This window comes from Aplysia californica, unplaced genomic scaffold (assembly GCF_000002075.1).
Source record: "Aplysia californica isolate F4 #8 unplaced genomic scaffold, AplCal3.0 scaffold00379, whole genome shotgun sequence".
Classification (NCBI taxonomy): domain Eukaryota; kingdom Metazoa; phylum Mollusca; class Gastropoda; order Aplysiida; family Aplysiidae; genus Aplysia; species Aplysia californica.
The window spans coordinates 608,472-631,300 of NW_004797649.1; the positions used below are offsets into that span (position 1 = coordinate 608,472).

The window sequence follows — 22,829 nt, forward strand, 5'->3', positions numbered from 1 at the left end:
CGAATCGTGACAATGATGGCAGTGAGGAGTGGCATTGGTGGGTGGGACTAAGGGTGGAAGCAAAGGAGATGTTCAATTGTTTCTGTTTATAATAGGTCAAACAGTGGTCCTATGAAAGGCAAGCACTGGTGGTATTTGGATACCTAAGACAGACGCATGTCTTTATCAGACAGGATAGCAGCTGAGAGGGGTGAAGTTTTGACGCCGATCGGACAAGCGATCCTTGATCCCACCAGCTATGCCTTTGAACCCTCCCCCCCAACCTCCACCTCCCCCCTAAGACGGAATTTTTTTCCCTCTCCCTTTCGATTCCGTCTTACACAGGTTCGACTGTATATATACATTTTTTTTTATTTTTTTTTTTTTTAAATGAGTTATTGTCGGCAAGCTATTAAACGGATCTTAGCCCAGGAAGCTAATTGTTTTCAGCAGAGAGAAAAAAAATACTCTTTAACTTTTTAAAACAGTAACTTTTCAGGCTTTTCCTTTTTCAATATTTGGATTTTTTATAAAATGATTCTCAAGCACATGAAACTGAAACCAATACCACAGATTACAAAAAATGCAATACAAAAAATTAAAATTTGAGGCTCAGTTCATCCAAACAGCTGGTCAACAATATGTTGTGGCAATAACAGAACCAGATAGATATGTGATGACAATACCAACAAAACAGAAATGGCATTAAAGAGTCTTAGGTAACAATCAAACCTGCATTTAAAGCCACATCATGAATTTTGAAAAGCTCAACTTGTCGCCAGTCCCACATGGTCCCCACTTCTACCACGGGCGGGGAGATCAACCCCACACATTCTAATTCTAGCCGTGGACCATCATCGTAAGTAGGTCTATAGTATATAGGCTAAGGAAAAATTATCTTTTCTCTTCAAACAAAAACAGGTAACAGTAAAAATAATAGATTGTATCTCTGAATAGAGCATTTATATCTAAAGAGGAAAGTAGGTTCTATGCTCTTTACAATTTATTACCACCAGACCCTATACTGGTATCTGTGGGGTAGCACTTAGGCATTTAGCTTTTGAACGTAGGAGACCCAAGTTCGATTCCCAAGGGCATAATTTTCTTTGAATATCTCAGTCTTTCTGCTGAAATGTTATATCCCATTCAGCTGGGTCAGCCCTGACCAGCAGGTTTGAAGTCCACCTTCTAAATTATCTAAATTTTGTCGATGGGGGCTTAAAAATACCTACATCTTAAAAAAAGACGAATAAAACAAAATTCAAAAGTAATCTCAGCTTCTTGGAAAACACCAGTAGTTTAAGATGCGATTACATAGAAGGCACTAAAAAAACACAAGCATACTGATAGGGGATGGTAGGATCACATAAACACTATCAGTTTTCTTTAAATAAGTTACAGTATAGAACACAAACATTGAGCAAAATTGCTAAAGGATTTTTTTCTCCAAACTTCCAAAATGAAGTCATGAATTCCAGACATGTTTCCAAAACTTTTTCTGTACCAAGGGGATGTAAAGAAAATGTTGCTATGCTCCCCTTGGAAAAGAAAATCACTGTGACCAGAAACAAGCCTCAGAGGGGGAAAAAGAAACAAAATAAAAAGTGAGGTGATTGAAAACGAAGTTACATAAAAATAATACTAAATAGCATTTGCATAGGGCGTATACCGGTGCTCAACAGCAAAGTCTGTGCGCTTTCAGAGTCTCATTCAACGGCAGTGGTGTAGTAGTTAGGTGCTTAACTGCCACATGCAGGAGAACCAAGTTCGATTACCAAGTGGGGAGAAAAATATTATCAAGTATAGAGACCTCAATCTTTCAGCTGGAAGGTTCATGTTCCTCTCAGCCCAGGTTGGCCCAGACAGGCAAGGTCAGATCAGAAACCCGCCTTCAAAATGATCTGAAAAGTATTGATGAAGGCATAAAAAACACTTGCATTTGAAATTTGAAGAGTCACATTTTCAACTTCTTGGGAAGCATACAGTACAACTACAAGTACAAGCAGTCAATTAAGCACTCAAACACTAGAAAACTGACAAGATTATTCGCTGACATAGCTTGGTACCCATTCTCTCCTGGGTGAAGTAAGGACAATTCGTGAAAAGTGTCTTTCTCAATGTCACAACATCGGGCCCCTGATAGAGTTTGTGCTAACAACCTTTCAGTAGTGAGCTCAATAGCCTAGCCACCAGAGCACCCACATTTCTAGAAAATATCTAAGCAACTTTGAAAGAAATCCCAGTAAAAGAAAAATTGCTGAAAAATTATTTGACGTCATTAAGGAATGTACCCAAGCCACTGACAGCGGCTCAACAGCACAGCAGTTCCCATTTTTCAATTCTGTTTTGGTATATGAATTCTATTATCTATTACCGTACAGACAAGAAAACAAACACAACTAAAACTACACTTTTTCTAGAATAGAAGCAACCTAGTATAATCTGCTTATATCGACATGCTTTGGGAAGTGGATTTGATGTCGACGTATAAAAATGTCGATAAATTAAAATACAGTCCATGCCGGCTTTAAGCGCGGTCTTCGGGAGAAAGCTTAAGCATGCTTAATGCCGAAGCGTGCTTGAGTGCGAAGTAGATATAATCCAGAGATTTTCATGTAGAAAATTTCCCGTGCTTCTGTTATTTCCCTTTGTAAGTAGGCCTATAGCGGTCCCGCAAAAGTTTGCACTCTTATTTTTACCCACCACGGTAGTTTTTGTTTGTTTTTGTTTTGAGGTCAAATGGGAAATGAAAACTTAATTTAGAAGGCCAGTCACGATACAGCACACGCGGCCTAAACACTGTCTGTGCGTACCACTGCCCGCTGTGCCACATTCATACCGCTGCCTTCATTCCACCTCGTGCGTGATACACAATCCAGCAACAAACTGAGAATGGGATGGGGAAGGGGAGTGGAGGTAGGGAGGTGATGCCCAGCGCGCAAGATGCTCACGTCTGTGAGGCACTGTACTGTGTTGGAGACTACAATGTGTAGGCCCTACATTACCTACTAAAGCCAGGTGTGTCGAATAGGCTACTTGGCGGGTATGCAGACTTCATGAAGAACTAATGTATTGACCGTTAGCGTGGCCTTTTCCCCCATTTATGTACGTGGGCTTCACCAGGTACCCAGGAAGCATGTCGGTGAAGCAGAGTGGGCCGGAAAAAAAGTCGATATACGAGAAATTGTTTAGTGAAGATATTGAAGGAAAAATTTCGTAATTGGAAAATATGTCGATACATTGGCTGTCCATATAAGTGGATTATACTGTAAGTGTGATCCAGACTCTTCAATGACCCATAAAGGCACACGCTCTTTTGTCACATATAAATCTGCATAGCATAGCTCTCTACTCAATAACTCATCAAGGAATGCTCTATTGCCACACAAAAATCTGTACAGATCTCTAATTACTTTTGCAAAAATCCATTACACTCGCAAAGCCTTTCACTCTATTGCCACATATATAAATCTGTACAGATCTCCAACCATTTTAAGGGGGCTCGATACTTACGTGACAACATTTTTAACTGAAGACAAACTAAAACAACTTTTGTCACAGGCAGTAAGTATGAGACAAGAGATTCATGTTCAACTGTTGACACAGTCGATTACATAAGTCATTGCCATGGAAGCAGCGGCCATCTTGAAAATTGTATAGTCAATTTTTTTTTCTCCACCACTTCTACAGTTTTTAAACTTTTTTTCATTCTGTAATTTGCAAAATGTCACAAATAAATAGGTGCTTGCAGCTGGCTACTTTGATTTTTTATATTATCAAAGGTTGGGATATGGAATTTGATCTATAAAAAATATTTTTGACATGAAAAACAAATTGTACAAAAATATTTTAAAGCAAAATCTAAAAACCTAACCAGCCCACTACAAGTACAAACCATTTCTGTAACTACATGCCAAATTTCAAGTCTCTGTGTTGAAAAATTTTTAAATGGTGGAGAAAAAAACCCCCCGCCATATGCAAGCAAACTGGAGAAAAAGTGTGTTTTGAGAAAAACAAGTTTAAACATCTAAAACGTTCGAACACAACGTAGAACCCAGTAAAATTGAATTCTGTTAATGTTAATCACTCAGCGCGACTAGTCTCCAAAAAATCTAGACTGAACGAGGGATCAGAAAATATCAAAAGTAAAAAGTGCTCAGAGTGAGTGAAAATCAGTCCCCGAGGCCCTAGACCTGACCCGCGAGCCCCCTTAACAAAAATCCCAAACGATCATGGAGATGCACACTCTACTGCTCGACATAAATCAGTGCAAATCTCTTATTATCTACTGGCACTCACAGGGTACTCCTCACCTCATCCGTGTCTCTTCTGCTGGTAGTACTTTTTCAAATCCAGATTTCGGTCATTCTTCTTCAGCTTGATCCGATATTTACCTCTTATTTTCTGAAAAATGAAATATACACGACAAAATAAACAGAGTGACCTCCATTAGATTAAAACCTCACGCAAATTCACAATTACTCCCTTGGCTGGCTTGTTTGCTTTAATTTTCCATCTCAGATCTCTGAGGCATATGTTTTAGTTCTGCAGTACTTGCAACACAAATAGGTCATTGTAAACTATAAGTGCTGAAGACTAAGAAGTGTAACTAGAAAGTAGCATACAAAGAAAGGAAGGAGAGGTGATAAGGATGAAGGATGATAGATTAGGGTTTTTTTTAATTTGGCAGATCTTCTCAAGGTTGTTCACATAATTTCAAGTTTATTGTGGGGTATTTATGAATATCTGTTAACACATTACACCCTAACTCGCCCGGGACTGCCCGCGAATTCCCTTACCCGCTCCACCTTGATTTGCCCGGAACCGCCCGCGACGACCAAGCGTCTTTAGAAACGAAGTCTCACCTTGGCGAGACTCTGGGGCCGAGATTTTGATTTGCATAGTTATTGCAAAAAGTTTCTTCTTTCGTTTGATACCGAAACGAAATTTTTCGGGCCTTTAGTTTTAGTATTAGAGCTAAAAGAAGTGCGATCGCGCTACCGACACTTCGAAAGTGTCTCGACTTGTTGAAAAACGACCCAATTGAGTTTGGAAAAGGAAATAACGATGGGTTTGAGCAAAAACAAACATATGACAAATCAGATGACTCAGATTTTGATGAAAACGTTGTAGCAAGGGTTTGGGGCGATTCAGATTGATCAGACGTAGAAAATCTAGAATTTAGATCAAGGGCCCGACTGCGAGGCTGAGAGTGAGAGTGACGGGTCAGACACCCGGATTGAACTAAAGTTAGAACATTTCCAACAGTTTGCGCATACATTAAGTGATATTTTTCTGAAACTACATTCATTTTTCTTTTTAACATCTATTTTTTCAGGATTTTTGGAATTTGTTTAGTATTTCTAAAATGTGTTTTTCAAAGGCTTGTATTCATGGGAAGTGGGTTCTTTCCCATTGTTTAGGATTTAACAATGGACTTCCCGTCCAGGCCTTTAGGGTGTAATGTGTTAATGTAACATACCAATTTTAAAGTAAATTGGATAACTTTAAGTCTAAGGAAAATATTACGTTTACTACTTTAGCGTCCATTTTCTCAAAATGGTGGTCAGGCAAAATCATTTATTTTTTGGAAACTATAGCAGTTTATGTTTTCATCACACTTGCTCCAAGTGTCCTTCAAACTATGCAAATGAAGAAACAGAACCGATCTAAAAACAGAAAATTTCAATCTTGTGGCTCCCTCCTCCAAAGCCGTGACTTCACAAATGTTGAAAAAAAGGAAGGAAATGTAGAAGAAAAACAATTTTCTCTTCCTGAAAAATTTTGCTTTTTGGGAATAAAACATTTGAACAGCTTTCCGACAACATGGCAAGTCAGAATCACACTGTTTGCACATACATCTTTACTCACCTGTCTTACTCTCTGTGGATCAACTATTGTGATCATGTCATCTTCCTTAATGGGGATGGCTTCAGACCTTTCAAGGATGTGGTCTTCTGTCTCCCTCATCACTAGAAACTGAATGAAGAATTTGCTGGAAAAAAGTTGAGAATATTCAATATTTCAAGAATATTCATGCAGTGAATCTGCTTAAACCGAAATCTGCGGGTGCTCTGGTGTGGATTGCTTCTTCTTTCCTATCTAACATCTATCGTCTTTATCTCCCCTCCTTCTTTTTTGTGTTTGTTACTCTCTTATAACACCTCTCATCTTCAGCACTTATATGACCTTATTGTGTTGCAAGTGCTGTAAAACTAATACTAAAACTAAAAATCGAAATCTGCCGAACTGCTAGATTTTCTTCGATTAAACTGAGTTTTGGGTTTACAGAGATTACTCAAACAGCAAAGAAAAAAAAGGATTCAATTTTCGCTGCCTTCAGATTTACAGTGTTTGGTCTAAGCGAACTCCATAGTACTTACAATGTTCTTAGTGTGTGTCTGGCGAAAGGTCCCTTTTGTCGGAATAGGATATTTAAGTAAGGCTACATTCTTGTAGCAAATACAGTGCTGAACAAGCTGAATTAAAAATTGTTCAATTATTTTGGGAAGATTTAAAGATATATATACTAATTTTGTATTACATGGTGTAAAAATAAAGTTGGAGAAAAACCCAATTTCTAGAACATTTTTAACCTTTGGTGAAGTAAACACATTGCAAAAATAACTAATAAAAATATTGAGACTTAGAATATAAAATCCTTTCAATATGTTATTTTAAAATGGTTAAAGGTGTATTTCCTGATGGAACAAAATTTTTTACCAGGTACAACTTTTTTTACCTTTGCTCCAAAAAGTTTGCAGACAACTGGGACCTTTCTCCATGCACACACACAAATATCAAATTAAAATACCCTAGATATGTTATATATTCCAAAACACTTTATTTCCTGCTCTGTGTTCCGCGTAGAGTAAACACAAACAACTTGAGCTACGGAAAGGAAAAAACAAAAGTGTCACAATCACAAGCATATGTGTCACGACATGGTGGAATCAAGTGCTCGTCAAGTTTTGGGCATATGGGGTTATTGGTATCATCTTAAGGCCTGTTCATTTGCCTTGTTTTTGGTGGAAGATTTTGAATAGATGTCGAGACATTTGCGACTGAAGGAGGGGAGGGTTGCCTGATTTCAGAGGTAAAATTAATGAGAAAATGGCTGCCAAAGTTTAGTAACTTCCATAGCTTGAAAGTCCTTAGAAACTAAAAATTTACATTTTTTGAGCTTTTAATCAATGTTTTCCAGTAAAATCCACAAAGAAATGTGTTTTTAAATAGACATAAAAGGTGTAGAGTCAAAAAAAAAAATAGAAAAAAAGTGCCCAACGGCCAGGAAAATGTCGCTTTCTTCGTTTTCTTCATTTTGATGAGCGCCTGATTTCACCACGATGCCTCACATATGCTCAAGCACATGCTTACGAACATTCAGATATGAACTTGATCATTTGGCAATATATAAACATTTAAAAATTTCTTTTTTTAGTAATTCATTTAGCACAGCGTACCAGCAACGCAATTTTAGTCGTAGTGGGAGATCTTTATCACATCAGAGTCACGGGGGTTAGCTCCCTCTCGCTCCTCTAGCTGGGCTGACTTAATTTTTGGTACCTTCCAACATTAGTTTTAGGTGTATCCTTGTACTTATAGTAATTATCCTTTCATGCACCCATAGAATGAATTTCTGCTCTTGAAACTCAAAAAAGAAAGGACACTGTCACTCGTTTGGTTATTTCGTAAGACACTCCAAAGTCAGCAATGCTAAATTATGATTAGTTTGAACAAGTGAAAATCCTGCATCTTAGTCCACTTTGCAAACAATGCACTAGGAATTATTTTGAGACCCTATATATGCTTTAAGTTTTTTGGTTTTGTAAGTTGACTGGAGAACAAGGTAAATTGTAGTAACTGAGTTTTCAGAATAATTTCTGATTTCTTCATATTCATAAGTGCGCCAGCGCATTTTTGACACGAAAACTATGAATGTCTGTACTGGTTGTTATTTTTTTAAATTTTATATATACAAGAGAAGTATATCTTAGCCCATGTCTTTACAGTTTTGTGTTTTTACATGAATGTATAGTATATATATTACCTTTCTTAGTTGAATGCAGGTTGCCACAAACATGTCTTAATTCACAAAAAAACTCACAAGTGTCTTTCTTTTAATGCGGCTGGGTGTTCCATGGTAAAAGAAGATGTGCATCTAGCTTCTCTTATAACTTGACTATTACTAGCTGCGCAATTTAAGATTTCTCACGGTAAACGAAATGATATTCGTAGTCAATTTAACACAGATTTTGGAGAGTACTATCAAGCCGGTGTTAAATAAACAATTATTTATTCAAACATATAATATATATGTAACAATAATGGTGAGGACAGTAACAGAGACTGGAATGACCAATACAGCATTAACTGATTGTATACCCACCTGCGATCCTCTGTATAGACCTTTTCAACAGTGATAACATCCCCTGGCAGAGCCTTATAGTTGTATAAAACCCTAAAATATTCGTCCTCTGTCTTGCCCTTTGTTGAAACTGGGGAGGAAATAAAACAACATTAGGCAAAATCATGTGAGGAAAAAATATTTGTATATTTACTAAGAGTAGGTACCACAAACGGTGTGCCGATCGCGGCAAGTAGCGTTCTTCCCGAGGAGGAAAACTGTCGTAGTGATCAACTTCACAAACGTAGCTTTTCACTCATGATTGCTTGATTTTAATGAAATAAAAGCCAGTCAGAAGAGCTTGTTTTGTTCTAATGTGTGTGTTGTTCATGGATAGAATGGATGAGTGGAAATATGTTTAATATAGCTCTAAAATTTGGGAAGATGAAGCATTTTGCATCCGACCCGCGCTCGCATCGAAACCTTGCCATAGCCACTCTTTTTCTGTCACAAACTGCTCGGTCGCGATATTGCGTACAGAAATAACTGCTGCACTGTTAGAAAGGTGAAAAGCTGATCTTTACCCCCATACTTAGCAGGCCAGGATTTTCTTGACAAAATGGGTAAAATTTGAAGTGGAAAGACAATGTTGTGAGAAGCTTCGATAAAATCTCAGTATTCTGAACATTTTTTTAGATGTGCTTTACACGTAAAGTTAGTTCACAATATATTTGTTTTATTCAAGCAAGTACTGTTAAACTATTTGTTATCGCGGTACCGCTATTGGACTTCAAACTGTGGATGCGTGTGTTGGGGAAACTCGCTTTCTGTAACAATGGCTGAAGAGGCAGCTGTCGAGGCACTCGACATACCGACCGGCAAGCGGACGGATTACGATGGGAATACGCGTAACAACAACCAATCTGCCAACCAACCGTGTGATTTGTTCAATCTCATTGATAAGTAATTCAACGTTTTAGTTGTTTAAGATAGATCATGCTTCAGGTTTTTCAGAGAAAAAAATTGTATTAGTACTTAAGCTACAGGTCATTTCACGGGAGTCAATACACACTGACGGACAGCCAAATGATCTAGATCTCTATCCATCGGAACAGAAAGTAGTAAAGTTGCTTCCGGTTTCGCACATTTTCAACTTTATCTTTTTTTAAAATTTTATCAATGCAACTACTTTTCATAACAACTTGACCAAAGGTGTTTTTATTCATAAAAATATGAACCATAAATGTATTATGTATGGTTTGGGCCTAGATGTGATCCTTATATCTCGTTCTGTCAAAATTCTTGGGTTTTGTTACAATAATCATGAATAATGACAGTTCTACTTTGTCCTCCCCAACCTAGAAAATATGTTAAAATAAATCTAATACGAAACTTAGATCTAGATCTAGATCTCTAGATTTTTACTTTCACTCTGGCTCTTAGATCTCTATAAATTTTGCAAATTATTGTAGTAAAATTTTTTTAAATCAAGTTAAAGGGGATATTGTATGCAGCACTTCAGGTATGCCTTGAAAGCTTTCTTTTTTTTAATAGATTGTCTTCCAACGGTAACAACTGGAAATACTGAGACTGATCTCTCAACTGCATCTTTCGTTAAATTCAAAAGATAATCAAATAAACCATCAAGATGTATTATTGGGGCAGATAACTAACTCAGACTCACTCAAATTAATTGGTCAGCTGACACAAATTGACATCAGCTGCCTGCTCTAATGTGGACTCTGCATCATCAGTAGCAATCTCCTTACTTGTCCTTAATATCAAAAGTACTTCACAGTTACATGTACTATAATTAATTTCTTATTACACAGAACTTATAATGAGCTTTCCAGTGATATAGTAAATAGTGGTATAGATCTATTCACCTCTCTCTGACTTTTTTGGTTGATTCTGTTTTTGTATCTTTGCAAATTCAGCTGATGTTTAACGGAACGTCATATATGTGTGTATGTGTATTATTTATATATATAAATATTTAGAATTATTACTTTAACTTACTTTTTTTGTAACTGTCATTAAGTACTCAAACTAGCTGCTTCTACTTTTATCACATAAAGCTAGAAATGAGAGCTATCCAGTAGCTTTTCTGTGGTTTCTAATGAAATTTTGAAAAGTCTGATGTTTTGTTGAGCTATGATAATTTTCAGAATTGTTGCCTACCCTTTTGTAACAGCCTTTAGTACCCAGTCATGCCATACAGTTACTACTACTTTTTTCGGATAGAGCTTTGAATGAGTTTTCCAGTGATATATTTGACCTGTCTAGCACAATTAGTTGATTTTTTAATGAATTTTTGAAAAGTCGTATGTTTAGTTGAACACTGAAAATTTTCAAAGTGTTGCCTACTTTTTTGTAACAGCCTTTAGTACCCAGTCTTGATATACAGTTACTACTACCTTTTTCATATAGAGCTTTGAATGAACTTTCCAGTGGTATATTTGACATCTGTCTAGCATAATTAGTTGATTTTTTATGACTTATGAAAAAATGGCCTCAAGCTGCAATTTTGTCATTGGTTTCTTTCCCTTGGGCATTTTTGGACAGCACACCCCTTGGATACGATTATATCTCTCTTGTATTTAAGTTTTAACCCTTTAAAAAATTGAGTAAAGTCTCAGTATGTATACCTTATGAGATTTGCATTTTGATAGCTATCCTGCCTTAAATGTTTATTTTATGTATCTTGGAAAATGGGGGTTCCAAGCCATTGGCATCCATTGTTAAACTTCATTTTTATGTTTTCTTTCAGTTTTGAACTACTATAATTACTACAATAGCTACATGAATTATATTTAATTTCTTTTACAGTAAGTTTGTGTGTTTTTGTCTAAGAATACGTAAAACATTTTTGATTTTCAAGACCGGTTTTCTTGTAGTGTGACCATGAAACAGCGTTATGAGCCAGTTGCGCACATGTCACGATTTTTACAAGTGCAACAAATATTTGAAACATCATATCTCAGGTGTTTGTCAATGGATTTTGATAATTCTTTTTTCATAGTTCTTGTTTCACTGAGCACTATATGGAAAATATAGTCTTGTTATGGTATTCTTTAAAAAACATTTTCACTTGTGGTACCTACTAAGAGGCTTTGTGGGTTTGATCCTTTGCCCTTCAGGCTCTTTGTTGAAAGTTTAGATATTATTTGACCATACATTACTAAACTGCGTCAATGGGGTTGCAAAAACACCTTTAAAAAAACCACAAAAAAACAACCAACCATAACAAATAGTCCTCTATTTTCACGTTCCAATGTCAAATGTCACAACCTCAGAACAACACTTTCAATGATTCTTGATTTCAGCTGTAGTTTTAGCATCGATTTATTTCACTGAGGCCTTTATCATGCCCATGTAGGATCCTCACTGGTAAATTCTAGATGGTTTTGAAAAAAGTTTCTTTGTGACAGCGATTCCTTTCTAAAACCATAATTCAATTTCCTTGACCAACACACATATTTGTGTGCATGCCTGGTGAAAGGTACCATACGATGAATGTTGAAGAATTTTATTTTATTGCATTTTAGAGTGCAAAGATCATTTCTGAACATCTTGCTTTCTAGAGTTTTATAATAGCTTCAGTACTTTGTCAGATTTGGTTAATACTATCAGGTAGGGTGCAGAAACACGGTTTTGAGAAAAATGGCTTCAAAGTTTCCCTTGTTAAACCTGGACCAAGATATGCTCCTGATGAATATTGATTCATCGGCCAGCCGCGTTGTGTGTCTCTGAAAACTTTGATAGCATTGTTACTACCCAAAGTACAACTTTAAAAAAGCAATTTAAGACAAACAGATTCAAGTGCCAGTAAAACATTTGTTAAACATTCATGGTCAATTGGAACAAAGTTTGGGAAGGTATGTGTATGTCGGAAGTCTACCTTCCTTTACTATGTCAGGAAATTCATGCACACAAAAAAACACTTGAAAGGATATAGGCTGACCTAAATTTTGATTTGCAATGTTAGGCAGTTGATTTTTATGAATGTGTGGTAGAAATCTTCATAACTGATGCTAAAAAATTCTAAGAATGGCTTTGCTTTGCTCATAAAGTGGAACAGGGTACAAGTACCCAAAACCTGCTATCTCTTACTGTTTTGTTCCACTCATGCGCACTTCAAGGATTGAATAAGGTTACAAGGTGACCCAAATTTGGATATGCAGTGTGATGGGTTATTTCATGAAAGAGCCAAATGAAAGAAGGGAGGAAATAGGCACAAAATTTCGCTATCGTGATTAGCCAGATGTGTGTGTGTGTGCGCGCGTGTGTGTGTGTGTGTGTGTGTGTGTGTGTGTGTGTGTGTGTGTGTGTGTGTGTGTGTGTGTGTGTATGTGTGTGTGAGGGGAGAGGGGGAGAGTGTGTTATACTTTAGTTTTACACATCATAAATTTGGCTTTATCTATCTGTGGCATCAGCCTTTCAAACGAAACTCACAACTCGCTGGTCCATAAGCACGCTCGGGGGGTTGTGTAGACACTGGACTGGCCGACGCTCCATCGCCAGCCGCTGGGGTAGTGTTGCTCTGTCCTTCTGCAGAACTCACTCCAGCTCCACCCCCAGGTGTCACCACGGCCAGCCCAGCCCCGCTCACAGGGGACGATGTGCTACTGCTAGCTGAGGAAGTGCTTGGCTGACCTACATCTCAATTGAGGAGAAAATAAGTTGGAATACCGTCAATTGATGAGAAAATAGGTTTGACTAACTTCAATAGAGGAAAAAATAAGGAGAAAATAAGTGGGAATAACTTCACTTGAGAAAATAAGCTGGAATACTGCCAATTGAGGAGAAAACAAGTTGGAATAACTTCAATTGAGGAGAAAATAAGTTAGAAAAATGATAGTGTTATAACTGTGAACTGGAATAAAAATTTCACCTCATTTTTTTCTCTTAAAAATTGATCTGCAGGTCCAAAATATAAATAATAATAGAAAGACAATAGATAGATAGCATTTGTATAGCGCAAATCCCCGCTCAACAGCAAGATCTATGCGCTTAACAATCTATACTATTACCTCAGCAGGCCTGAGAACATTCTGAAACAAATTCAACTTCCTGGGAAGCATACAGTGCAAGCAGCTATTTATAGGCGCTAAAACACTAACATACTGACAAGATCTTTCGCTGTCTTTGACCGGGTACCCATTTCCACCTGGGTGAAGTAAGGAAAATTTGTGTAAAGTGCCTTTCCCAAGGACACAACGTCGGGCCCGTGGCTCAAACCCCCAACCCCACGATTATGAGTCCGGTAGCCTAACCACTAGGAAACCGACGCCACTCAGGGGGCGGTAAGCAATGTAAATATTATAAACAGTACACCAGCAAAATGGTGAAAGTTTTGTGTCTTTACTCATCATTTGAATCAAAATGCAGGGCTTAAAATAGACCGCGGCACTGCGGCAATTTGCCTTGGTGCCTTTGCAATTGGCCGTAATGCCCTTAAATCAAAGGGTCAACCGTAGCAATTTTGGCCGTGCCCTTGCCTTGTTTTTTTGTTTTTAAAAAATTAATTAATAAATGATAAAAATATAATAAACGGTGACAATCAAAACGGTGGAAATGATTGAATCAATTCAGTCAGCACAGTAGGCCAACAAAATAATGTGGTCTTCGGGGGGGGAGGGGGCGGAGGAACGGAGTAAGTTCAGTCTCACACCTCGTCTCGTGCCCTCCTCGCCAGCTCTTTGCTTCGACCTTCTGCCGATTGTCCGTACGTTGGCTAGGCCGGTAGTGACCGAAGACTTTCTTGGTCTATCTCTATTTTTAATAACAGTGAAAACAGTTCATAGCAAAGAGTGAGCTTAAGAAGAAGTCACATATATTCAATATTTTTTTTTTATGGAGATAGAACAAGAAAGCACTGAGGTCGCGACATACTGGCTTCTGTACACGTATTCCCACACACACACATACATGGGATGGAAGCGGGCAGACAGAGGGTGCAAAAATGCATTTGTAATGTTTATTAGGCTTATTTGATTTGAATAATATGGTTCTACAATAGTCTTGGAGGGGGGGGAGCTAAAAATTACAAATGTTCGTGTAAAAATACATGTATTTGAGTTAATTTAGAGGGCCCTAAGGAGATGAGAAGCAAATTTTGACCAATCATAATATGACCTATGAATAAAGACCGCGGAACAGAGGATTTCTTGGAAACGGCCAAGAACTGTAACTCTTGAGTCTTACTCAAAGCTTTTCTTGTGCATTTTGTTCACGAAGTTACTGTCATTTTATTAATTTGACCAAGATCTTCACCATGCCAAAGCGAGAACGAAAGTTGAAGGAGTTGAGTGAAAGCTGCAAAAAATGCAAAAAGTTAGATGCATTCTACACTAAATTTTATTGGAAAGATATATGGATACTGTATATTGTACAATCTACTTTTTCATGCTGGTATATATTTAACTGACCATTTCACTAAAGGGCTACCGGAACTAACAGTATGAATGAGGATCGCTTACACAAGAGATCTAGATCTAGTCATTATTGTGCTGCGTTCATAGGAAGATGGTCCTTATTGTAGCAGCGACATCTTGACTGTAGGTAAACAGAAAATGACTGTCGCTTTATTTAAGCAATTTTTTTTCAAATGTGTGTGGGCTGAGGGGAGGGGGCGGGGGGCATTACATGCATGTAGAAAATACATGTACAATTAATTGGGTTGTAGCCCATGTGTGCATGTGTGTGTGTGTGTGTGTGTTTGGGGGAGGACAGAGGGATGAAAGCGTGTGTGTGTGCCTGCAAGAGATATCTGTGAATTTATGATACATTTACACATAGCTTTAGGCTTCAATATGACTCTTGTATAAGTATAATATGAATGCTCATTTCATTCATAAATTTACTTTGACCTCTATACTTTTGTAGAGAGCAAGAATAAATTGTATTGTTATTTAAATAATTGTAGTGATGCACAATCCAGTATTTCCAACTTTAATCAACAAAATGATCACCTATAATTTTTGCCTTGGTGCCCTTGCAAATTGCCTGGGAGCCCTCTGATTTTTAGGCCCCACCGAGGCAATTTTTGCCTGCCCTTTTGAACACATAATTCCAGCCCTGAAAATGGTCTATTTTTTTTAACAAACTAGTTACATGTACATGGCTTTAGCACATCATCATCGATATCTTCTCATTATGGGGGAAAAAACATTGGGCACAGTATTCATACCTGTAATAATACTGTTTTTACATCCCATGTATGAACAAAGATCACGAAACAGATACCCTACATCTACGAAAAGGCAGACAACAGAAACCATGAAATATGAAGCCCACCACTGATATCTATTTTCGTATAGTAAATTTCGAACTATTATACACACACATACACCCACACACGCACACACACCCATACATACACACACACACACATATACACAAACAAACACAAAACCAAAAAAAACACCCCAATAACAACTCACCAGCATTGCTTTCCCCTGTGTTCTCTGACATTCTTCCATTCCTTGTGGGATGGCCTGTCAGCTCTAAGAAAAAAAGAAGGAACTTTTTCAAAAATATAGTCCAGAAATATTGACCCACTTGTTCAGCTTTGTTCATTTCCCTAACTGAAAGCCTGGAAAACATACACATAGGTAAATTCAAAACATAATGCAGAATAATTCCCTCATTCTGCCAATTTCGCCACTTGTGTGCTAAACTGTAATTGAATTGGTCAATGCTGCTTCTTTAGAGTTGCTCAGATTTACTTTTTAAAGTTATGTTTAAGAGTAAAATGGCAAATTGGAACTTCCTATTTTTGCTAGCCAGTGGGGCTGGACAGAGGACAAGACCACACTGCTGATGCTGCTACTAGATGATGAAGGATGAAGTACCACACTGTGCTACACTAGAATCACAAAGTTGTATCAGCTCAGTACCTGGTTTTCATAAATTTGACATTAAAACTTTTCCGTGTGAGTGGTTGGCGGGTGCTCTGGTGTGGTTTGCTTCTTCTTTCCTATCAAACATCTATCATCCTTTTCTCCCCTTTTTCTTTTTTTAATGTTTGTTACTCTCTTGTAACACCTATAATCTTCTGGCGCTCATATGACCTTATGCAGTTGCGAGTGCCGTAAAACCCTCTACTAAAACTTTTTTTAAACTTTACCGTATCGCCAATATGTCAAGCTTTTTCTAATGCAATTCTTTGAGTATCTTGAAAACTACTTTGAATAATCTTATGAATTTGATAGAGCAGATAGAACACTTGGTTTCTGACCTCAAGGTCTTGATAACTCAAAACGGTAAAAAATGTCAAAGAGCTTTGTAATTCTAAGGTGGCAACTGAGGAGGGGGCTATCCTCGGTCAACTGCTCAGTTGCAAAAAGCCCAAAATTTAGAAAATTTAGAATTTGCAATTTCGCAATCTATTTAACACAGTGTTGGTTGTATGTGCTTTTGATATTTTAAAATCGAAACCCAATATATGTTGAAAAAAAAGCAAGAAAGATATATAACACTGAGGTAGAATTTGTAGGAGAATTGAAACAGTTTTTTTCTCTTCTAAAAAATTTTGCTTTTTTGGCTTAGGACATTTGAATAGCTTGTTGGTCAACCAATAGCTACAAACTGTACCTTTTTTCTGTGCCTTTGCCATTTCTATAATTTTGCACCACATACAAAATGGAGATGATGTATTTAAATCGTTTCTATTGAAGGTGAAATAACATGGAAGCACAAGGAATTGTCAAAATATCCATTACATCTTATCAACGCTACAAAATAGATTTACTCCTTCAAATATACAGGTGTCACGACGCGGTGGAATCAGACGCTCGTCATTTTATGCACATGTGGAGTTATTGACGTCATCTTAAAATTTGCTTATTCGTCTAGCTTTTCATGAAAAAATATACATTTATCTTGAATAAAAGTCAAGCTATTGACCATTAACACTTTGCTGCCTTCTCTCGCCGATTGGTGATGTTTACCACTCAGTTTCTTTGGATTTTCCCCAAAATATAATATGGCAAAGTGTTAAAGGAGGTGGGGGTTGCCTGGTTTCAGAGGTAAAATTAGCATGAAAATGGCCTCCAAAGTTAGGTTATTTCCTTTGCTTGAGAGTCCTTGGAAACTAAAAATTTACAATTGTTGTGCCTTTAATCAACCTTTTTCAGTAAAATCCACCCAAAAATGAGTTCTTTAATAGACATGGAGGTGTTGAGGTGAAGAAAAAAAAATTCAATAAAAATTCGCAAACCTGCAAAAAAGTGTCAGTTTCTTCACTTTCATTATTTTGACGCGCGCCTGATTCCACCACACTGCCTCACAAGAGTGAAAAAGGTTTAAAAATCTAGGCTGTTAGACGGGGTGGGCAGGGTCCAGGAGAATCCTCATGTCATACACATTAAATATTGAAATCATTTGACATCTTTTTTTTCACATTATTAGATTTACTTACTTAGACATATATATAATATATATTACTTCTTGAATGCGTGCATATTATTTAACGTTTTCAGTTTGGTAGGAATTCATTTTGAATTTGCCCAGGGGGCAGCCAAAGCCTACTCTTATCCATTTTAGGACTATCAAGGGATCTTTAACGGGCGCAACTAGCACACGGGACGTCCGAAATTTTTCTCCCTTACCCAAGCAAGCTAGGTGTTAGATCTTACATATCTCATAAGATCAGGTGTATGGCTGAAAGACAGCAGTAAGAGTAAGATTAGTAAGAAGGAGCCAAGCAATAGCAGTAAAAAGGCTGCAAAAACAGAAAGAGTCAGGAGCCCAGAGAGAGGGCAAAAGGGAGGGGGACAGAGAGTGGAGATGAAAGCAGACGACATGGCAGCATCCCGTGGTTGAGGTCCGTAATAGTCCGAGAGCCAGATGAAAAAGCTTCTTTTGCGTCATAAAGTTGGTTTTTTTTGGTGACTCTAACTGAGTTTTCATTGCTGATTTCAAATCTAATGGGGGCCAAATGCTAAACCTTGGGCATTTTTGTCTAAAAGTGAAAATCCAGGATGGTCGCCATAGAATTTCGAGTGAAAGATGTTGTGAGGGATATCATGCATTTAAAGACATAAAAATATTCTTTTAAATTAATTAAATAGCATTCAGCGTGACATAAGTAACCACACTTGGTGAAATACACATTAAATATTCGATAAAATTGCAACTTCAAAGAAAACAAGATTGCCCAACAAGTTCTCCGAAGACATGTCCTATCCATGCTTCGACGCTGTGCCAAGTGTTTGATTAAACGGAGTGGCTACATCCACTATTGAAGAATTTTGGCTGTTCAGACTTTTGAAATCCGACCAGTGTGGCTTAAACTCATTTTACATAAACTTCTCGTTGTTGTTGAAATCTGAAATTGTTCACACTTAATCTACAGAGTCGAAACCATCTTTTGTGAAAAAATGAATAAATTCGGTTAAACGTTTCTTCAGCAATCTTTCTTTGAATTTTTGTTCCTTGACTTTTTTGTGCGAGTTTATATATGCAGGCATTTCAAGCACCACTTGTTACTTCCCTTTACACATTACAGTGAAACCTGCCCTGACGGCCACCTGTACAAACGGCCACTTTCCATTTCCCCCCTTGCGTTTTTTCTATAAATATATATAACTTAACTGTGTAAAACGGGCACCTGTCCAACGCTGCCGCGGCCACCTTATTTTTTAACACACAACCCCATCACACAAAGCAATAACACCTGTCTTAGACGGCCACGTTAGTGACTCCATTATGTTTTGTCACACATTGTGCATTGGCCCCTGGCATTGTGGGCAAGCCGTCATAATCCAGTCACCTGTCGTTGTTGTAAAATAATCCCTCCAACCGATCATGTTGTGTAGGCCCCTCCCACTGTTGACCAATAGTAATAGGTACCCGGTAACAAATTTTCAGCCGCTGGTGAGGTAAGCGTGTGATCCCTCATAACCAATAGCCATAAGCCCAGCCCACAACTCATACACAAGTCGTAAGTGAGATGAGTGGTCATTGTTTACCCAGTCAGTAACAAAGAAACAATGGCAGTCAACATGAACTTGTGACAGAAGCGTTGCTCGTTCTCCGAGTGGTGGCAACCCGTGTGTTTGTTTTACCATAGCACTCGGTCCTCCTTGTCTGACACATTTCGTTTTATTGTCACCCTTGCACAAAAGCAGCAACAAAATAAAAAAAGAAGAAAAAAAACAAACAGTGAAAACAACAACAACAATATAACAACATTAACAATTTGTCTATCTTCGGTTGGGGCCTCAAAAAGGAATTGTTTGTTTTCTTCATCTTGATCAGTCCTGCCTAAGACAGCCACCTGACTTTTACGGCCACTTTTCTCCTTGACAATGAGCAGCCGTCTTAGTCTTACACAGGTTCGACTGTACTTGCTCAGTGCCTAAACCTCAAGTTTGCTAGCTAGATCTATGTCCAAGTCTTTAACGAACACTCAGATTCAATGAGACATTTCAGATCGGGCCCGGCGACGTCGTTGAATCTGAGTTTGGCGGGTTCACTGTAATTTTAGATTCTAGACTAGATTATAGATCGACTAGACTCTAGATTTTAGATTTAGATATCTAGATCTAGATCTAGAAAGATCTATATCTAGATTAGATTCTAGATCTAGATCTAGAATCTAGATCTAGAAAATCTAGATCTAGCATGATCTCGGACAATTGTTTACTTTCTCGCGTTTAATTCCAGCCGCGCCTAGATTCTAGATTTAGAAAATCTAGATCTATATCTAAATCTAGATCTAGATCTATATAGATCTAGAATCTAGATCTATATCTTAGTAACATACTGGCTTTAGTCCTTCCGAACTCATTTGATGGCCATTGAGTAGCCTATAAAATTTAGATAATATGAAATAGACTAGATCTATAATCTAGATACAGTAGTCTCCGCCTAAGATCCCACCGCTTACGATCCCGGTTCGCTTAATTAAAAGATCCCACTGTTTTAAGAAAACAGAATTTTTACTATACAAAAGTTAACCCTAAGATCCCGCTCTGATTCACTCTGAAGGTCTACATTCGGCTAAGATCCCGCATTTCAGATTATAATTTGCGGAACAAAAACCCGGGTGGGACAGCCGATCAACCAAGAGTGAAAAGTTGAGATAATAAACTGTCCGTAGCGTCAAAGATCAGCTACTATCGGGAATGTGATCACATACACGTTGTAAAACTCGATGAAGCGATACAATGTTTGCCCCAGACGGGATCACACCGGGGTGTGAACTGACCGACACGTTTGTTTTCCCCGAACATCGCACTCACACCTGAGCTCTCCCCCTAAACTTACATCACTCGCTGAGTGGGTAGGGCCTACACATTCGCTCCAAGCGGGAATCACATCGAACTGTGAACTCTTCCTTGACCATTGCAGAAGTTGTCTCTACTCCCGAATTTGCAAGACACACTGAATTTTAATTGGTGTGTTCACAACGTAATGGTGTGTAACGACAAAGGTAGTGGGGGGGGGGGGGGACTCGGTCAGAGATGGAAGGCTATAACTATAATTTTCGACAAGTAACGGGAAGGGGCAACTGGATAAGCATAGATCTTGAGACATGATAGGATAATAAGTGAAAATGGCACGCCTCATCCCACTATGTACTGTGATAGGTCATCAAGGTTAACCACTCTTTGCTCGCCATACATCAAAAACCAACCAAGCGGTCACATCAATTCATTTTAGAGTGGAGGGAGACCATTATGAGCCTTAGCCTTAGCATGGGTCACCATAGATTCTTCCCTGGGTTCGTCGGTTAAGATCCCGGTTCGCCTAAGATCCCGCATTTCCTTGCTCCCGAGCACCGGGATCTTAGGCGGAGACTACTGTATATCTAGATCTAGATCAATATAGATCTAGATATCTAGAAGAGTACAGAGCGGTCGCTCGTTACGGAATTAAACGCGAGAATCAGAAAGTAAACAGTTGAGTTAGGCTACCTGAACCTGAACTCGAACTCGCAAAAACAATCAACGAATGATCTAGAAGGCTCTTTTATGTCTTATCGCTTTACTTACATAGCATATCTATTACAGACAGCTTAGGCCTTGCCTTTAGACGCCTTTGCCTTGATCTAGGGTTGTCAACTTGTTGGTCATTCTCCGGTGGCTCCGGTCCTTGATCCTTGTTTTTGTCTGCTGCTACTGCTACTGCTGCTACCCAGTAGTGATGGGCAGGTATCGATACTAGGTACTTGATACTTAGATACCTATAGGTATCGGTATCAGTACCGATACCTGCTCTAAACATCGATACCTAAGTGTTATTTAATTTTATCCCTGGGCTGCCAAAGCAAGTGACTTGGGCCTTGAGAATTTTTTGTTTATCAAAACTGATAAGTTTTCGTAGGGGGCAAGCGTTTTAAATGCATCTAGTGATTTTTTAACAAAGAGAGAGAAGTTTTTCATGAAATGTATCTAGTGATTTTGCAAAATCCTCACTGACAACCCTGATTTATCATCATTGGTTTAATTTAAAGTTACTAAAAATCTGGTAAATTGAATTGCCTTTTTAGAACTCTTGTGTTTTTATTTTCAAATACTAACATTTTCTGCAAAGTTGACTTTCTTACCATACTTCACTTAATTTGTGTTTTTATTCTCATATTTGGGTATTTCTTTCTCTCTCTCTCTCTCTCTCTCTCTCTCTCTCTCTCTCTCTCTCTCTCTCTCTCTCTCTCTCTCTCTCTCTCTCTCTCTCTCTCTCTCTTTTACAAATAATTTTTGTTTGAGTCTCAGCTAAATAGTCACAACTTGTCTAGACACGATTACCTAAAAACTTGGAAAAGTATCTAAAGTTGTATTTTTGTCTTTACTTATTACCCCCGGCGTATGTTACCAATAGCATTTGGTATCGAGGTATCGGTATTGATACCTTGAAAAAGTACTAGGTATCGACATCGATACGTAAATTGTGGTATCGGCCCATCACTACTACCAGAGACACTAAAATATATTAAATACTCTCTGCTACTACCCAGCTGCCAGCTGCTACCTTGAGCACAGGGCTGCCAGTTTTGTTTCTGGTGTGGGGCCAACAATATCAAAATTTGGGGCCAAAATTGATTTTTTTGGGACCGAACCATACTTAACCCCCCCCCCCCCCCCCCTCTAAAACTCATCGGATTTCGGCCATTGTATTTACACCCTTCAAGGGGACGACTCGCTGAAGCAAGATCCTAAAATGTTTGCGAACTGTCTTGACGCTAGAATCCTCTACAAGATCCACAATGTAAACACGACTTTCTTGATCAGCCATTATTCCACGAAGCCGCTCTTGTTGTGATTGCCTTCACTGCCAATCCATTTGGGACTAATAAATGCTTTTTTGTGTGTGTGGCAAAAATCTCGTTGCTTTTATTTTATATTTCATTTATTTTCTTTTTTTTTTTTTTTTTTTTTTTGGTGGGAAATTTAAAATGGGCCAAATTGGTGCCAACCGGGCCAACATTTTTGGGGGGCCAGTCATGGTCCCAAAGAGCCAAATTTGAGCAAACTGGCAGCCCTGCTTGGGCAAA

At 38.1% G+C, this 22,829-nt stretch overlaps 1 protein-coding gene across 8 annotated transcripts; it reads right to left on the reverse strand.

Moving 5' to 3' along the window:
* Positions 1–343: 343 nt before the first annotated feature.
* On the reverse strand, positions 344–21,501 carry LOC101858201. Of its 8 annotated transcripts, none has more exons than XM_005103563.3 (7): positions 21,365–21,501; positions 15,772–15,834; positions 12,782–12,988; positions 8,369–8,477; positions 5,851–5,974; positions 4,279–4,383; positions 344–1,880 (listed from the first exon to the last, which is right to left on the reverse strand). In XM_005103563.3, exons 2-6 carry the CDS (start codon positions 15,800–15,802, stop codon positions 4,294–4,296), a joined length of 561 nt encoding a protein of 186 aa, XP_005103620.1. In that variant the 5' UTR covers positions 15,803–15,834; positions 21,365–21,501; the 3' UTR covers positions 344–1,880; positions 4,279–4,293. The 8 variants fall into 8 exon arrangements, with proteins under 8 accessions (XP_005103620.1, XP_005103621.1, XP_005103619.1 ...); XM_005103564.3 differs by having other exon boundaries at positions 21,331–21,501; XM_005103562.3 differs by having other exon boundaries at positions 4,293–4,383; positions 21,365–21,500.
* Between the last annotated feature and the right edge of the window lie 1,328 nt (positions 21,502–22,829).